The 15955-nt window shown below is 39.1% G+C and overlaps 2 protein-coding genes across 2 annotated transcripts; one reads left to right on the top strand and one right to left on the bottom strand.

The window, feature by feature from the left end:
* The first annotated feature begins 229 nt into the window (after nt 1–229).
* Nucleotides 230–2230, top strand: LOC122067815. Its single transcript, XM_042631659.1, has 2 exons — nt 230–1597; nt 1691–2230. The coding sequence occupies exons 1-2, from the start codon at nt 622–624 to the stop codon at nt 2083–2085; spliced, it is 1371 nt and encodes a 456-aa protein (XP_042487593.1). The 5' UTR covers nt 230–621; the 3' UTR covers nt 2086–2230.
* A 5588-nt stretch (nt 2231–7818) lies between these two features.
* On the bottom strand, nt 7819–10893 carry LOC122067814 (zinc finger CCCH domain-containing protein 66-like). The gene is made up of 2 exons (XM_042631658.1): nt 10683–10893; nt 7819–10234 (listed from the first exon to the last, which is right to left on the bottom strand). Exon 2 carries the CDS (start codon nt 10150–10152, stop codon nt 8071–8073), a length of 2082 nt encoding a protein of 693 aa, XP_042487592.1. The 5' UTR covers nt 10153–10234; nt 10683–10893; the 3' UTR covers nt 7819–8070.
* Between the last annotated feature and the right edge of the window lie 5062 nt (nt 10894–15955).

Genomic DNA, 15955 nt, shown 5'->3' with positions numbered 1-15955 from the left:
GTCAGCATCGTCGGCTGTACGAACCCACACAACACTGAAAAGAGCCCCAGAAAAACCCAGAACAGCAAAGCCTTTTTCTGAATCCTCTGAGAGTTACTGATGGCCAAGAGAGAATGGCTCAGTGAGACTCTTATCCCCATCTAACAAACACCCTTTTTGGTTTTATAAAGTCTCAAATGTGAAAGTAATGTGAACACTCTCTGAAGTATTCCTTTTCTAATCTTCTCATTCTCGATCTCAAAGTCTCAAAACCCAATAATTTAATTCAATACTGGAAAATAAAAATTCCATATTTCAATATCAGAGATTTCAGAGGTTAAAAGTCTCAACCAATCCCATCAACACTTATCAATTACAGAAAAAGTATCGACATTTAAACACAAAGCCCGCGCCACTGGCCACAGTGGCCTAAGTCTCTACTTACCCTCACTCCCTCCATTGCCCCCTACTTTTTTCCTTCTTCCCTCTATTTTGTTCAAATTTCTTATCTTTTTCTACTGTTCTTTGATTCCCTCTTTCTATCTTTCTCTGTTGCTTTTCATTACTCTGTTTTTAGTTCAAATTCATCTGACCCAGGTCACTGTTCTCTTTCACATTTCTCGATCACTTGGTAAAACACTCATGAAGATCTCATTATCTTTTTCTCCTTCCTCTTCCTCCAGCCCGTCTTCCTTTGATGGCAGTTTGGGTTCTTCCCGAAGTGCCACCACCGGGTGTTTGTCCGGTATATTACGTCGTCTCCTCTGCACTGGTAGTCTCCCTACATACCCATGTGATCAAATCAAAGAAGCCGAATTCCTGAAGCTAGTTCAGCCCCATGATTCCAAGATTGAGAAGATTGAAGCTCCTGCAACACCTGGGATAGTAGCCAGGCTAATGGGTCTCGAATCCTTGCCGGAGCTGAATTGGGTTCCGACGGGGAAGACTCCAGATACAATCGGCCGGAGCAGGTCGGTGAACTCTGCAGATTACTGGTCTGAATTTGACCCAATGCAAGGGAGGCATCGACGGGTCAGGACGTCTTTGTCGTTTCGTGAACCTCCTACTTTTTTACAATTAGAGAACGACGATTTCTTTCTGCTCAGCTTTGAAAATGTGGCTGTAAAAGGTAAGGGTTTTGGATCAAAGGGGAAGAAATCTGAGATGGGTTCTGAAGATTTGAAGCAGAGGAGGGTAGAGGTGAATAAAAACAAGGAGAACAGAAGAGAGACAGTGTTGGAGAAGAAGAATAAGAAGAACAAGGAAGAGGAAGGGAGCAAGAGGAAGGTTTACAAGGAAGATGGCAAGAAAATGAAGAGGATCACTGATAAGCACTGTCGAAAAGCCGGTAATGGTAGTAGCAGAATCAAGGATTCGGGTTTGTCTCCTCCTCACAATAAGGAAGTTCACAGAAAATCAATCCATGTTTCCAGGACAGTTAGTCCAACGAAGTCTAAGAACAAAAAAGAAGTTACAGAAAGAGCATTATCTCCAAAGAAGAGACAGAGCCGATCTCTCACCAAGAAAATCGAACCCGAATCTGACACCGAGAACACGAGCCCAGTTTCTGTTCTTGATCTGGGTGATTTTTTGATCGAGCCCAGAACTCCCATATCAGGTTTGTTTTCTCAATTCTATGGTTTCACAGTATTTAATCTTTTGAAGTTATTACCAAGTTTCTGAAATTCTTAAATGTGTATGTTCATGACAGAGGAAGGTGTGAAGCCAAGAGGTTCCAATTCAAGGAGGAAACTTTCAGCAGAACTTCTAAAATCTGATGAGTGCCCATCTCAACACTTACCCCGTATTTCAATCTCTGAAGACAGGAAATCAAGAGGGACTAACAGGAACGATAGCGAATCAGAGAAGGCTATTTGTCATACTCAGGACAATGTAGAGCTGTGGGGAGGGATCTGCAAGTTAGCAGAAGAAAACTTGGTGGGTTCAAACTGGATTTCCAAAGAGATGTCAAAGTTGGAGGAGTTTGAAGAGATAGGGATCGAGTTTGGTCTACAAATAGTTGACCAACTTGTAAATGAGATCATTGATGAACTCTGCCGACTTCCATCAAGAATTTGTTCTGTAATGACTGAAGAGATCATGTAATAACTTTGTATAAACAAACTCTACAGAATTCCTTCTTTTTTGACTATTTAACTTTTTCCATCACTGTATTGAAGTTACATCCATGTAATGACCGAAGGAGAAGAACTGTATGAACTGTGTATATATCTACAGAGTTTCTTCTGCATTTCCATTTAAGATATAATGGAAAAAAAAAATACATTTAGAAAGAGACGATCACACAAAATGAGAATGATTCTCATTGATCTTGGTGGTAGATGAAGGTAATGAGATGGGCTCCTCCTTATTGAAGTGAACTAAAAAGCTCTGTGGAAATCCATGAAAGTATATCGTGGGTCGAGTGGACAGAGGAGTAAAACAGAGAGCATTTAATAACAAGAAAGAATAGGGAATTTCTCCACAGTATAAGAAGACAAAAAAAATGTACATTCCATGCCGTCCTGTGGCTCTCTATGTTCAATGGGTTTGTACTATGTAAGGTGTTCTGTCTCTCGTGCCTTTAAATTCAAACTTGATACTGTACCTTCCATTCAGATTGCTTCAGCATAACTACTGCTAGGAAACCAGGACCAACCTAATGCAAAACAGGGGTTGGGATGGGTTGGGTTGGGTTGGGTTGGGGACCAGAGTGTTACCACTCACCACCACAAGTCCACCAGTGCTACTGTGTGTTGCTTTGCCATAGGAACCCACTTATCACTGTAAAGTTCATGAAATGGAGCTCTCTATCTTTGTTCTCTCTCCTGTTTTATATGAATATGTGGTATTGAGGTTATTTTCTGTTAGCAGAATCCAATCCCCACTTTGATAGTTAAAACTATCTCTAAACTTTTTTTTTTTTGATGAATATTTCGACAACCATAATTCCTCAGTATTAGCATGATGTAGCATTGTAGTGTGGGAGCAAAATACTTGCAATAGCTTATCAAGAGTATCATGTCTAGTTATGGGCGAAAGAATCTTGCTGGTCTGATGCAAGAAATGCCAGGTGTGAATACAAATGAGAGCATAGGCGGGAACATATTTAATGCACACGAGTGTTGTGCGGTCTTTTCATACCCTCCTGTTTCTAGGCATTTCCTACGCCAGACCTATATGGTTATTTTTCCCTTTAGTTATATATGATGGGAACTATATGAAATCATCCAGAGAGGTAGGTTGGGCTTTTCTATTTTTGTTTTAGTCTCACTTTATTGCAACGTATGTGAACAAAGGTTATGTAGGGAATTTATAAGACTTAGAATTACAAGGAGTATATCAAAGGTTGCAAGGAGCAAAAGAGTAGGGGTTGATGTATGTTGTAGTCTGGAGACTCTGGACAGATTGTCAAGAGGTGATAGACTAGCTAGTGTAGAGGGATATAAGGAAATGACTGGCAAGTTTTTCACTTGGTGTATGATGGGTATAAACTTATAGAATGTTTTGTTAATGTTCGTATTGTGAAAAGATCCAAAGAAGACCTATATTGCCCAGAAGTGGGCGGTCAAGGCAATGGTGGATAAGCTTTCAATGTCCTTAAACTCTGATGTTGAATCTATTTTATTTTTATAGTAGTTATCTCTTCTCATAAAAAATAAACATCATAGGGCTATAATGTGGATCATAGAATATCAGTCTAGCAATGTTTGGAATCTATTAAAACTTGTCATGTAGAAGACCTTAGAGTTTAGATTGTCATAAGAGGTCATATGATAGAGGACTCCACAACCATCTCATTCGTTAAATTTCGATTAAAACCAATTGAGAAGTTGCTTATTAATGGGGTGATATGCAACTTGGATGATTTAAATAGAAAATTTGACTACTTTTGAACAATCAAATAGATGGGAAATAATGTGACTCATTTTGAATTATCAAGAGGCTTAATCAATATTAAACATTTTTCTTAACATCTTATATAATTTTATGTTGTAATCTTTACTTAGACCCATACATGTTATCCATGCTATCATCTAAACATGATTAAAATTTTGGAGGTTTACATGTATCATTCTAGACGTTTGAACAAATGGATTAAAATGCAAATGAAGTCAGTACAACATGAGAGTAAAATTTTATTGGATGAAAGTTGAAACCCATATAAGTGGTGGACCATATAATTGTGCAAGAGGGTACGCAAACAATTGTGCCCATGTGTACACTTGGGCCTTGGCTTGGCGGTTTACAGTGCTTAGCATGGTTTCAAGTATTGGCATTGTATCGGTCATATTGGTTTCAAGTATCGGCATTGTATCGGTTGAGATCGATCCCCAATCTCTGATCCGATCCAGATCGGTTATCTGTATTGTTTCAAAAAACCCAATAAGGGGTAAAATAGAATAATTCTCCGTCCGAATAATTCCAATCCATTACTTTTTCTAAAAAAGCAAGGCCAAAACTGATCGATACTCACCAATACTGTCCCCTAAATCCATGGTGCTTAGTGGACCTGCCTTAGGGATGGTCATTTGATCATCTCGTCTGAAGTGCATCGGTTGCACTTTACACCAATTTCTTTGCTTTCCAAGAAGTGTGGCCTTGGACATCTGTTGACTCCTCCATGGATTTGTACTTGGCCCCTTATGTGGGTCTACGTCTACTATATAATTGTTAATAGCCCCTTGAACTTGAATAAAAGAAATAAGGGGAATTTACTAGCACTTCTTTACACTTGGCCTATATTCACTAATACTATCTTACCTTCTACTCTTTTTTTTTTTTACTCCCTTGCTTTTTTGTTTTTACCACTCTTTCTCCCTTGCTCTTTTTAAATACCTAGATTACCCCTTCGTTTCACATTAACCTACTACTCATTTTTAAAATTGAATGGTTCAAATCATGGGTCTACCAATCCAAGAAAACAGCCAACGGGCTTGTCCTTCCATAATTACTTGCTTCAGTTCTATTGATCGTGTCGACAAAGAGGTTATGGGATTAGTGACAAATTTAACATAATAGAATCAGTTAATTGATTATCCACTAATAATGATTGGTTTCATGGAGGAGTGCATAGGTTGCTTTGGACAAACCTAAAGGATGTTGTTCCCTTACAGTCTTTTCCCTTGCAACATTGTTACCTTCTCCATTTTTATAGTGGCATGATGTCATTGTAAAAGTGTGATCTGCGGCCATCACAGGAAGCTTCTACAGACCAAGCATGAAAAAAAAAAAAAAAAAGGGGCATTATCGTTCATCTAATTTTCTGTTTTTCTTTATTATCTCAAATTTCCAATATTCAGGACAGTAAATTCTGTATTGTAACAAAATGCAAAAAAAGAGTTATTTTGCTGAACAATTTATACTTCATGTTCAATGGCAGTCCAATTAACTGATAAATTATTGGAAGCAACCCATATTATCAATCTGATACAGAAAAATTGGGGAAGAATGGTAGAAAATAGAAAATCTGATGGAAGAAAACAGAAAACCCATATCCAAGAAGAAGAGTAAGAGAGATATTACCTTTACAAGAGGCTAGTTGTCCAAGTTGTCTACGTTGTCTTTCCCAGAAGAATATTAGTAAACAAGAGTTAGTGGAACCCCAATAAACAGTAGGTAAAAACAGAATCCCAAACCCCATTAACACACACACATACACATACACACACACAGAAGAGAGAGAGAGAGAGAGAGAGAGAGAGAGAGAGAGAGAGAGAGAACCTTGAGTTGTCTTCCCCGCCTTGCAGAGAATGAAATTTGCAACGAGGAGATGCCTTCTTCTCAACCAAGAAGGGATCCAAGCTTCTGATTTTTATTTTATTATTTATTTATTTTTACCCCCCTTGTTTTGCTAAAGTAAGTGGTTTGGTTCAAATCTTGAACCAGTCAATTTAAAAAAGGTATAATAAATCACAGATGAAAAGAAGGGGTAATCTGAGTATTTAAAAAGAGCATGAAAGAAAGAGATGTAAACATAAAAAAATAGGGGAGTATAAAAAAAAAAAAAAAAAAAAAAAAGTAGAGGAGTTTTAATAAATATAGGCCAAGTGTAGGGGAGTGATAATAAATTTTTCAAGAAATAAATAAATAAAATAAACTGTCCATATAAAAGAAAAGTATCGCAAAAGATCCCTAAACAAGGGTATTTGCTTAGGAACCTTGATAAACTAATCCCCTCCATCAGAATTTGATCTTTTTGGCTCCATTTAGTTGCAAGAAAGATACAACTATTTTTTTTTAGGAAGTAAAATATATTTTATAGAAAGTCTTTTTTGTGCCAGGTTGCAAGGGAAATACAAATATTTCTTCAAAGTAATATATGTTTTAGGGAAAAAAAATACATGTTGCAAGTGTACTTGCCTCTTAGAGTCATTCTCCCCTCTTCTCATTAAATGTATAACCAACCCTTAGGCAGGTACTCCATTGAGCATTACAAATCGCCAAGGCCTATATATGCTTAGCTTTCCATGTCAATATAAGTAGGTAGCATGTAGATCCCTTCGGGCCTCTCCTTTATATTTAAAAACATATCTAAATATTTCTCTTTACTTATTTTTCTTTCATTTCCCCTTCCCAACTTCTCCTGTAGTGAAACAGAGCCTAGACAACCATAGATGGGTCAGATATATTTGCCTCTAGCCTTGATGACATAGATCAGGTTTATGTATGAAAACAATGTTCTTAGTCCGTGAATTTAAAATCTTTTATATGAAGAAAGAGAAAATCGATTCTAAATCCATGGTACGTGAACCTGAACCGCTCTCCTAGCCTTGTGCAGCTGTTGTGTACCATTAGGTGCTCCTACAACCATGGCCCCATTATATAATATCATCCGTTCAATACCCAGTGGAGAATGCAACTGTCATGAGCTGTCAACGAGCAAAAATTAATTTGGTACCTAGTGCTTGCTGAGAGGGCTTTAACGATTATAAACATAAAATAGGGGTATCGTCCCGTATCACTCAGATGTCGACCGATTAGATAGATTTGAATCCAAATCCAAATTGAAGTTTGACAATTCAATAAAACCAGGCAGAGCATACTAACCCCACATCCCACCTTCTGCCAGGGTTAGCCCACCGCTTTGGCCTTTTCCTACCGCTTTGAAGGAAGAATCAAGTCTGGGTCCCCTCTGATCTCCATTAGCTGATACTGGTAAGAGCAAAAAACACAGTGCGTCCCACCAGCCCATTATGAAGAGAGAGAGAGAGAAAAGAAGTCAACCTTCAGAATAAGATACATCAATTCTTTTTTTAGGTAAATAAGATATATATCATTAAAATTTCAAGCCCTTTGAAGATTGAAATGGGTATTTTTCTGGTTACATTATACTTGAGATTTAACATGTAGTGTCCCTTTCAAGTATTGCAATATCCACAAAACCTCCCACTAGGCCACTACCCAAATATTGAGGCCAAGCCATAGTCATAAACCTTCCACTAAATCTCCCTGGAAAGTATTGATATTACACCCTCTTGGGATGATTCTCCAGAGAAACTACACATCGGCTATTCTTATTTTTCCACAACCTAGAAATCCACAAGGAGAAAAGATGCATGATAGGCACATTTCATAATTACGAATGAATAGATAGATATATTAAATAGCTATAAACAATAGTTGATGAAGATGTTTATGCTTTATACAAACCCTTCTCATCTGGTTACGAGCTCTTCATCCATCTCCTACACCTTCTTTGGTCTTCTCAGGATAAAGACCTCTTCCTTGAGTTTCTCCCAACCTAAAAATATAAACCCACAAAAGAATTCCCCCTTCCCCCTTCACCCACACACACCCCCCCCCCTCCCCCCAACAACACAACAAAAAGAATTTCACTTTTCTTTCTTCTACTACATCAAGTTCCAATTAAAACCCTTTCTTCAATCCTATAGCTAGATTACCTGTTTAAATTTAGGAGCAGGACTCCTTTCCTTCCTGCTATTCTTCCTTCTTCTTCTTCTTCTTCTTCAAGTTTCTCCCTTTGGGCTTTTTTTCCCCTAACTAGTAACGAATATTAATAAAGATTCCAAAAAACAAGACAAGATTTTAAGAAAAAAGGGCGGAAGGAACTTAGGTAGCTCGAGCCATTCAATAAGCCACCATCTGCTCCTGATCCATGTACAATTGCTCCACCCATGGCATCTCAGAACCCCCACTGTTGAGATGATACTGGTTCTGTTGCTGCTCACCCACAGGCTGGTGGGGATCCTTCACCAAAGGCTCCACCCATGACAAGTCTGGTTCATCAACTGTGGAGCATGCTGCTGAAACCATAGCTGTACCATTATTGTTGCTACTGTTTCTGAACCCAAATGATGCTGATTTTCTCAGCTTGTTAAGCTCCTCTCCTTGAATACCCCAGTCCACCTTCCCATCTGGTGAACCCCATTCAGAAAAAGTTGAAGACATTGGACTTGCAGGAGTAATTAGTCCTGCCGGACGAGTGACGGGACTCCGATTGTTGAAACTGTGACTCCGCTTTGCGAAGGCAGCAGACCTCGAATTCATAACAGCTGCTGCTGTTGCGGATGAATCAAGCCCAAATGACGACGATGATGACCTCACCGGAGAGGACAAGTTGGAGGGATAGCTGGACCGGAGCTGCTGGTTCATGTTCTGGCGCATCTGGAATCCAGATGGAGATTGCAACTGGGGAGAACCGGGACCATTCAGTGACAAACCCTGTAATTGAGACAACATTGCAGGATCGAGAGATCCAAACACATCTTCAAGATTAGTAGGCTTAAGACCACCAAGCCGACTGTAGTCTGGGTTTCGACCACCAGATGATTTAGCCAAGGCTGCGGCAGTGGCCAAGGCATTGGTCCAGCTGGACTGAGAAGAGAGGGTAGAGATATCATCCATCAACTGCGGCTGCTGGTGGGAATGGTGCCCCTCTAACCGAAGCAATTCAAGTTCCAAATCCAAATCTCTGGCACTCAAAGTGGATTTCAACCTGCTCCCAGGGAGCTGCAAGGTCGGTGGCACTAGATTAGGCTGGTTCTGCCACAGTGCACCACCCATGGGAGAGGAACAAGCTGCGGAAGGTGACATTGGTGGTGTAGAAGTAGGATGCATCAGGACAGAAGGGGAGCCAAGAGCCCGAGGGCTCATCGACCCCATGTCCATCGAAGAGATGCCGGCACCAGAGGATCGGGGTGATGGCACTGCTGACCCAGTCGAAGCGTACAAGGGGCGTAGCTCTTCAGGCTTGTGAGCAAAGAAGCAGACCCTTCGGGTGCATGCAGTTTCATCCTTGCAAAGCCTGGTTCGATACTGTGCTGGGTGAAGCCAGCATTCAAACACACCATGAGCATATTCACAGGCATCCCCTTGCCGGCACGACCCCTTGCGGAACTCTGGGCAAGGAACACAGCTGTAGTGATACTTCCTTGGGTCACGGCGCCTTGCGTTCTCCCCTGGATGAACAAATGGGCACTCGGTCCAGTCGTGAGAGTAAGCCCTTGAGCAAGGCTTCACCTTGAAGGTGTACATCCTGAACTCATCAGTTCCATAGATCCCATTCTTTATGTCTGGGAGGGATAAGTCAATTGGGTACTCTTTCTTCTCGGTTTGATCTTTTTGAGTTTGGGGAGTCTGCAACAGTTGTTGCAGTTCATCCTTCTGCTTATCAGTTTCATCACAAGAAACCGATCCATCCTCAACACAACCAAAGCCTTTCAACATCATCTCCAGTGCTTTCCTCCTTGAATTGTAGGAGGACAACTTCAGAGCCGGAGGGATCAGATCACAGGGTCGGTTCCCGTTAGCATCAAGGGAATTGACATCAGCAGACGCATCAAGCAAACGCTTGACAACTTCAGGCGAAGAAGCAGAACCACCCGCAACAGCGCAGTGAAGGGCAGCAACACCGTCATTACCACCAGCCTTGTTGACATCCACAAGGCCTGTTTCAAGGATGTAAGCCAACACCTCAATACTTCCAAACATGGCAGCGATCATGAGAGGGGTTCTCTCTTCAAAACCCATTTTCTTTGATCCTATCAGCCTCCCGTACCAGAAACTGGTCTCATCAACGTGAGAACCATCTTCTTCCACAGCACGTCTGAAGCTGATCAGATCATCTGAGGCCGCCGCTTCAAGCAAAATTGAAATCGAATGGCCATAGAATAAACCACCCTTTTGCCCCTGAAATTCTTCTCCGTCCATGACAAACTAGGCCGCTTTCCTCTTAGAACCACCAAATATAAAAAACGTCCGGCTCTTAACCGTTCCTCTCTATACTCCCCCTCTGTAACAATTACAGGACCAAAAGTTTAGATCAACAAACTCGATTCACCTAAATCTATCAAATATACCCCCAAAGAAAGAAGGAATTCGCAAGCAACAGTTGGATGAATAATATCACCATTTTCCATTCTAAAAAGACAGAATACCACCGACCCATTTCGAAATACTACTAATATCAACCAGAAATGAAGAATCAGTCCACGGTTTGTTCGGAAACCCTTCTAGAAACTATGATACTATACACGAAACCGTCAATCATGGAATTGGAAAAAAAAATGAAATCTTTTAACATCATTCAACAAAATCTGCCATAGATTTAAACCAATACGGAAAAGAAAATTCCAAATTCTCTGAAAGAGATCAATCTTAGGCTCTTTATATTCATAATTATGGTAATCTCTGCAGGTAACGACTGAAGAAACGGCAAATGAAGAAGATCAGCAACATACCTTGATGAAGAGACTTGAGATTTGGTGGAGGACTTCGATCCGCTTTCACAATGAAGTTTCTTCGCTCTCAACCCTTATTTCAAGAACCAGAGAAGAGGTAAGAAGAAGAGAGGAAAGCGAGACCCCTCTTCTTCTCTCTTTCTCTTAAGAAGTCGGGTCAAAAAGGCGAACGAAGCTGCCTCTCCTCTCCACTCCACTCCCACTCTCTCCTCTCTTTTTTTGTTTTTAATTACTTTTTCCCTCTAAATGAAACTCAAATTAAATCCAAATTCAACCTAAATACAAAGTGGACCCTACCTTGTATCGTAATATCTAACCGCCTCTCTCGACCATGAACGACACGTGTTGATGATTTTGACTATGATGACCGGGAAAATATTCCGAGCCGTCACGTCACGCTATGTGCGTTTTATTCGAGGAGTGACGTGGCAGTGCTATCATCGTCAGCATTCCACTATATAATTTAAATAAAATATATAATATCCCGGAATCCGTCACGTCCAACTAAGGAAATTGGAGTAATTTTCTTTTCTTTTCGTGGGGGTTGGGGTGGGAATATAAAAAATGGTGAGGGATTGTTATCCGCCCCTACCCTCTATGATCGAACACAGTAGGACGTGAAAATACCTATTTACGAAGAATAATTGAGTCTTTTCACATTCATTTGAAGACCACCTGAATTGGTCAAAATGAATACGCGTAAGGGAAAAGAAAATAGAGAATTTAATCAAATGGATAGAATCATAGAATAATGTGTGGGGTTAGATGATATATACCTTCTGAATAGGACATCAGATTGGAATCTTTTTAATTTAATATTGGTGAACTAGGTAAGACTTCTGTCTACCAAAAAAAACTAGGTAAGACTTTATTAATAAACTATATGATCTATCTACAATCGTCCCTGTTAAGATAACTGCTAATCTCTTGTGCGGTTGATTTAATTGATTTTTTAAGTACCCATAGAAAATATTTATCATAACCTTAATGGAGAAGAGATGTGTTTAGTAATTTTAATTAAAAAATCTGACCTAGTTCACTTCCTCTTCCATATGGGGTGGCGATATCTAATCTATTCACCCAAAATTTAGGTATAGATTTAGACAACATTTTGCACCCAAATTGCTGGTTTGATCTTTGACCAAATAATTTTAGATTTTTTTTTTCCCTCTTAGTATAGAAGGCAACATAGGTAAGTTTTTTGCCACGTGGTAATATATTTTGAATTTTGGGCACATGTAGGTTCGACTATCCCTATTGATTTGTAAAATTCTAATACAAATAGATCTTAGATGGGAAATATCATTGCAATGCTTGGTTAAAAAATAAAGGTTTATGTCACTATAGCTTGTGAAGTATAATGTTTCACTATTTACCACATAAAAATGCATAGGTTAATTCATATGACAGAGGACCTCGTAAGCATTTCATTGGTACAATTTCGACTTAAAATGAGTAGAAGCTAAGATTACAAAAAATGTAATTTTGTATATTTTATTCATATCCATTTTGATCACAATTTGGTTTTTAATTTTAATTTTTATTTGTTTATTTATTTTGTATAAATTTGGTAATTTTACTATGCACCTATCCTAGCTTATTTTGGACCAAAATTTGGCCATTGAGATGTACGAGGGGTCTTCTATCATATGGATTAATTTGTATCCTACTGCCAAGTGACAAATAGTGAAACATTATAATCCACTGGGCATAATGACGCCTAGATAAACCCAAAATTAAAATAAATATGAAAAGGAGCAACATGGTTCAATGTTTTAACACAAGATGGGTCATATGATTTCCTTGGATGGTAAGATTGACATTTGGTCAATGAAGATGACGATCTACCAAACCAAGAATTGTCGACATTAACCCTCGACATTAACCCTCAATATAACTAAGTTACAATTACCTACCTTGGTAAAACAAGCATGCTTGTTAATATGAAAAAGCTACACTACATGGACAATTGGGTATGTCCAATTGAATGTTGGATAAGTTGTAGGCCTAATGGGTTAGAGACATGTTGAATATCAATCTCAAATTTATTTAAATACCTTATTATACATGTCAATATGTTCTCTGCATTCTTATATCCTTCATGCACCATTGCATAGCACTAATTCTAGATTTTCAAAACTTTATTTTGTCACTTGACAAACTCCATTCATCATGAAACTTGATATTTAGTTTGAAACTTTGATCTCTAGTCATCTACAAAATTTGAACACTATTCGATTTACCACATGGTAAATATTTGGGCTATCTGGATAAGTACCATTAGAAAACCATTGCCTTATGAGTTTTCTTAAATATTTTTGTCCATAACTTGTTAAAAAGATAAAGGGGGAAAAGATTAAAGAAGCATAAAAAAAAAAAGTAAGAACACAACAAGAAAAGGGGGGCAGTACCCACACGTAAGCAGAGGATATAGTAGCGATAATTTTAAAACATCACTCAATGTACCATTCACTTGCAGTAATATATAATCTGCTTTAGCTATCATCATCAGTAAATTAACTTTCGACTGCTTTCAAGGCTTTACAACTTTGAATATATATTTTTTCTTTTTTGGTAAAAACAGATTTGATTTTTTTTTTTTCTCTTATATGGTAAAAACAGATTTGGATGTTATTAGTATTTCATGTGACTCCTTGATGGCAACAACATAGACGATATAGGGTAAATAACAAAATTGATCATAATTTCCTTCTTTCCTTTAGATTTTCGGTCTTAGTTAAATCTCTATTAGATGGGCCCTGATCCTCTCTTATCATTAAAAACAGAGCAAGTTATGTCAAAGGAACAGATCCAAGGCCCCAACCTATCCATCAGATTTTTGTGTTCATTGTATGGTATGTATATATTGACAGGTCCTTCATAAGAAAAAAAAAAAATTGTTGATAGGATATAATTTCATCATATTGTCTTAATTTTTTTTTGAGTAATTTACAGCGCCACCCCCTGGAGAATGCTAGTATTGTAGGAATACCCTCTCTCTTTCACCAAATTATGCTCAGACCCCCTGTCGTCATTCTTTGTTACAGAATATGCCTCAATTGCTGATGTCAGTAGTTTCTTTTTTTCCTAAATACCATATTACCCTTCAAAATATTGAAGTACCGATATTACCCTCACTTACACACACTCTTTAACTCCAAATCTCCTGAAATGCTGACATCAGCCCCCACAGATCTCCATCAAAACTTCTCCCAACCGTACGACCTAAGATGAACAGTTCTCGCCGGCTGACGACGCTGTGATAATGGCGAGTTTCCCATCTCCAGGTACTCTTTCTTCATCACATTTCTCATTTTCTCTTTTGTAACCCTAGTTGCGAGTTCGGACTCTCTTTTTCATTGAAAAGATTCGGCAAGGATCGAAACTTTCATCGGAGGTTGCTCTGTTCAGAGATGCCAAGGTCGCTGACGGTGGTTCTTGGGTTAAAATCACTCATCCTTCGGTTTCCAGCACTGGGCGGCTCGCATTTAGAGTGCCTTTCGTTATCTTATTTAAATGTTAACTTAATATACTGCGGGCCATCACTTAGCCAAACAAGACAGATCTCATCGTTCTGAAAGCGCTTGTCTACAAAAGTAATTGCATTTTTTTCTAGTTAGAATCTCTCCGGATTGATGGGTCGATTCAGGTGCAGATACAGTACTTTATGCCCCTCCATTACATCCATAGCGTGACCGGTAAGGGATTGGGAGGTGTTACTAAAGAAATAATGATGATGCAGAGACCGCTTTCATTACTTATTCCATACTTTAGAAATGTTTCATTCAAGCATGTCCTCGATCGCTTCGTTCCGTATCAATAATTATCCCCTTGGATTTCACCCAAGAAACGATCTTCCCTTCAGTCATGGTGGAGCTCAGTGCCGGCATGAAAATCTCTCGAATCTATGCCTGAATCAGAATCCGATTTGAAGGGTTGTTTGAGAGGGTCGTGGGAGCTAATGGCCTAAAGATATACCCAGTGAGGGATTTGCGTTCAAATCCACTGTGCAAATTGGTATTCTATTATTCTGCTAGCTATAAAAGAATTGGATGAGGATGGCCGGGGTTGAAGTTGAACTCAATTGTCACGACGATCTACTTTTTTTTTTTTTTAATTGCAATTGCTGGCTCTACTACTAGAAATGTGAAATTTGAGTTCCACTGAAGAGTTCTACTAAAACAAAATTGAGTTCAAAATCCAATTCATCTCAAAATTAACATGAAGCATGAAACATGGAAGTTACCCTCAATTTTATTTCATCTAGGTTGGGGTTTTTGTCTGATGATCAGAAAAGAGGGCAACCGCAGAACCGCTTCCTCCATCTCAATTGGGTCCGATAGCAGTATAGGATCTTGAAGAACTGGCTTTGTGTCATCCTTAGCTGGTCTGAATGGAGGCTTTTGTACTCTACTGAAACTCCTGACTTCTCCTTTTGCGCTCAATTTGATCAAAATTTCTGAAGCTTTCATTGATTCGCCACTGAATCGGAACTTCCACTTTGTCACAACGATCTACCTTCGTGAAGAGCAGCAGTAGTGGTAGCCACGACGATGGTGATGGTCTTGCAGAAACAACACCAAAAACTCCCATTTCTTAATACCCAGAAGAAGAAAAACCAAGATGGAATTTAATCTTCTGTACTCATGAAGAGCTGTGTCTGATAAGAAAATCCGATACCTTTGGGACCAAATCGCATTTCATTAAGGCAAGGTAAGAAGGGAAATGACGAGGGTTGAGATTTTCCCATGGCAATCCAATTGCTGTTGTTTCTAGTGTGTTGTACTAGAGGAATTCACGGCGCCTCTGCCTCTACCGACTCCTGAGACGATGAGTAAATATTCCATTTTAAATTTATATATTCCTGTAATTAGTTTCGTTTATTTGTTTTAGTTAAAAGGGTAAAAATGTCATTTTAAATTTTTACTTAACGAAGACTGCCGGCAAGGGGTCTGAGCATAATTTGGTGAAAGAGAGGGGGTGTTCCTATAATACTGGCATTCTTCAAGGGGTGGCGTTGTAAATTACGCTTTTTTTTTTAGAGAAGTGTTTTCTATGAAGGAGTATGGTTTTTACGCGTGTGCAAGGGCAAATGGGAGCACACGAGGAAATATTCACAGAAGAGTCATTTTCTATTTTATGGGCATGAGTTAATCATGTCGCAGCCCATGTGTTTGACCACAAGTTATTTATGGATGATGAGATTCCATTGATACAGAGCCAATTCCAATAGACTTATTGAACGTTCCCATTGACGTGTATCTAGCAGGAAT

Source organism: Macadamia integrifolia, unplaced genomic scaffold, assembly GCF_013358625.1.
Source record: "Macadamia integrifolia cultivar HAES 741 unplaced genomic scaffold, SCU_Mint_v3 scaffold3139, whole genome shotgun sequence".
NCBI classification, from domain to species: Eukaryota; Viridiplantae; Streptophyta; class Magnoliopsida; order Proteales; family Proteaceae; genus Macadamia; species Macadamia integrifolia.
This window is presented reverse-complemented; position numbering and strand designations above follow the sequence as displayed.

What these genes read in the sequence shown, in the direction of transcription:
- LOC122067815 (XM_042631659.1), top strand. Translation starts at nt 622, where the DNA reads ATGAAGATCTCATTATCTTTTTCTCCTTCCTCTTCCTCCAGCCCGTCT. An exon ending in GCCCAGAACTCCCATATCAG is followed by an intron (nt 1,598 to 1,690) that starts GTTTGTTTTCTC and finishes TGTTCATGACAG; the next exon opens with AGGAAGGTGTGAAGCCAAGA.
- LOC122067814 (XM_042631658.1), bottom strand. Translation starts at nt 10,152, where the DNA reads ATGGACGGAGAAGAATTTCAGGGGCAAAAGGGTGGTTTATTCTATGGC.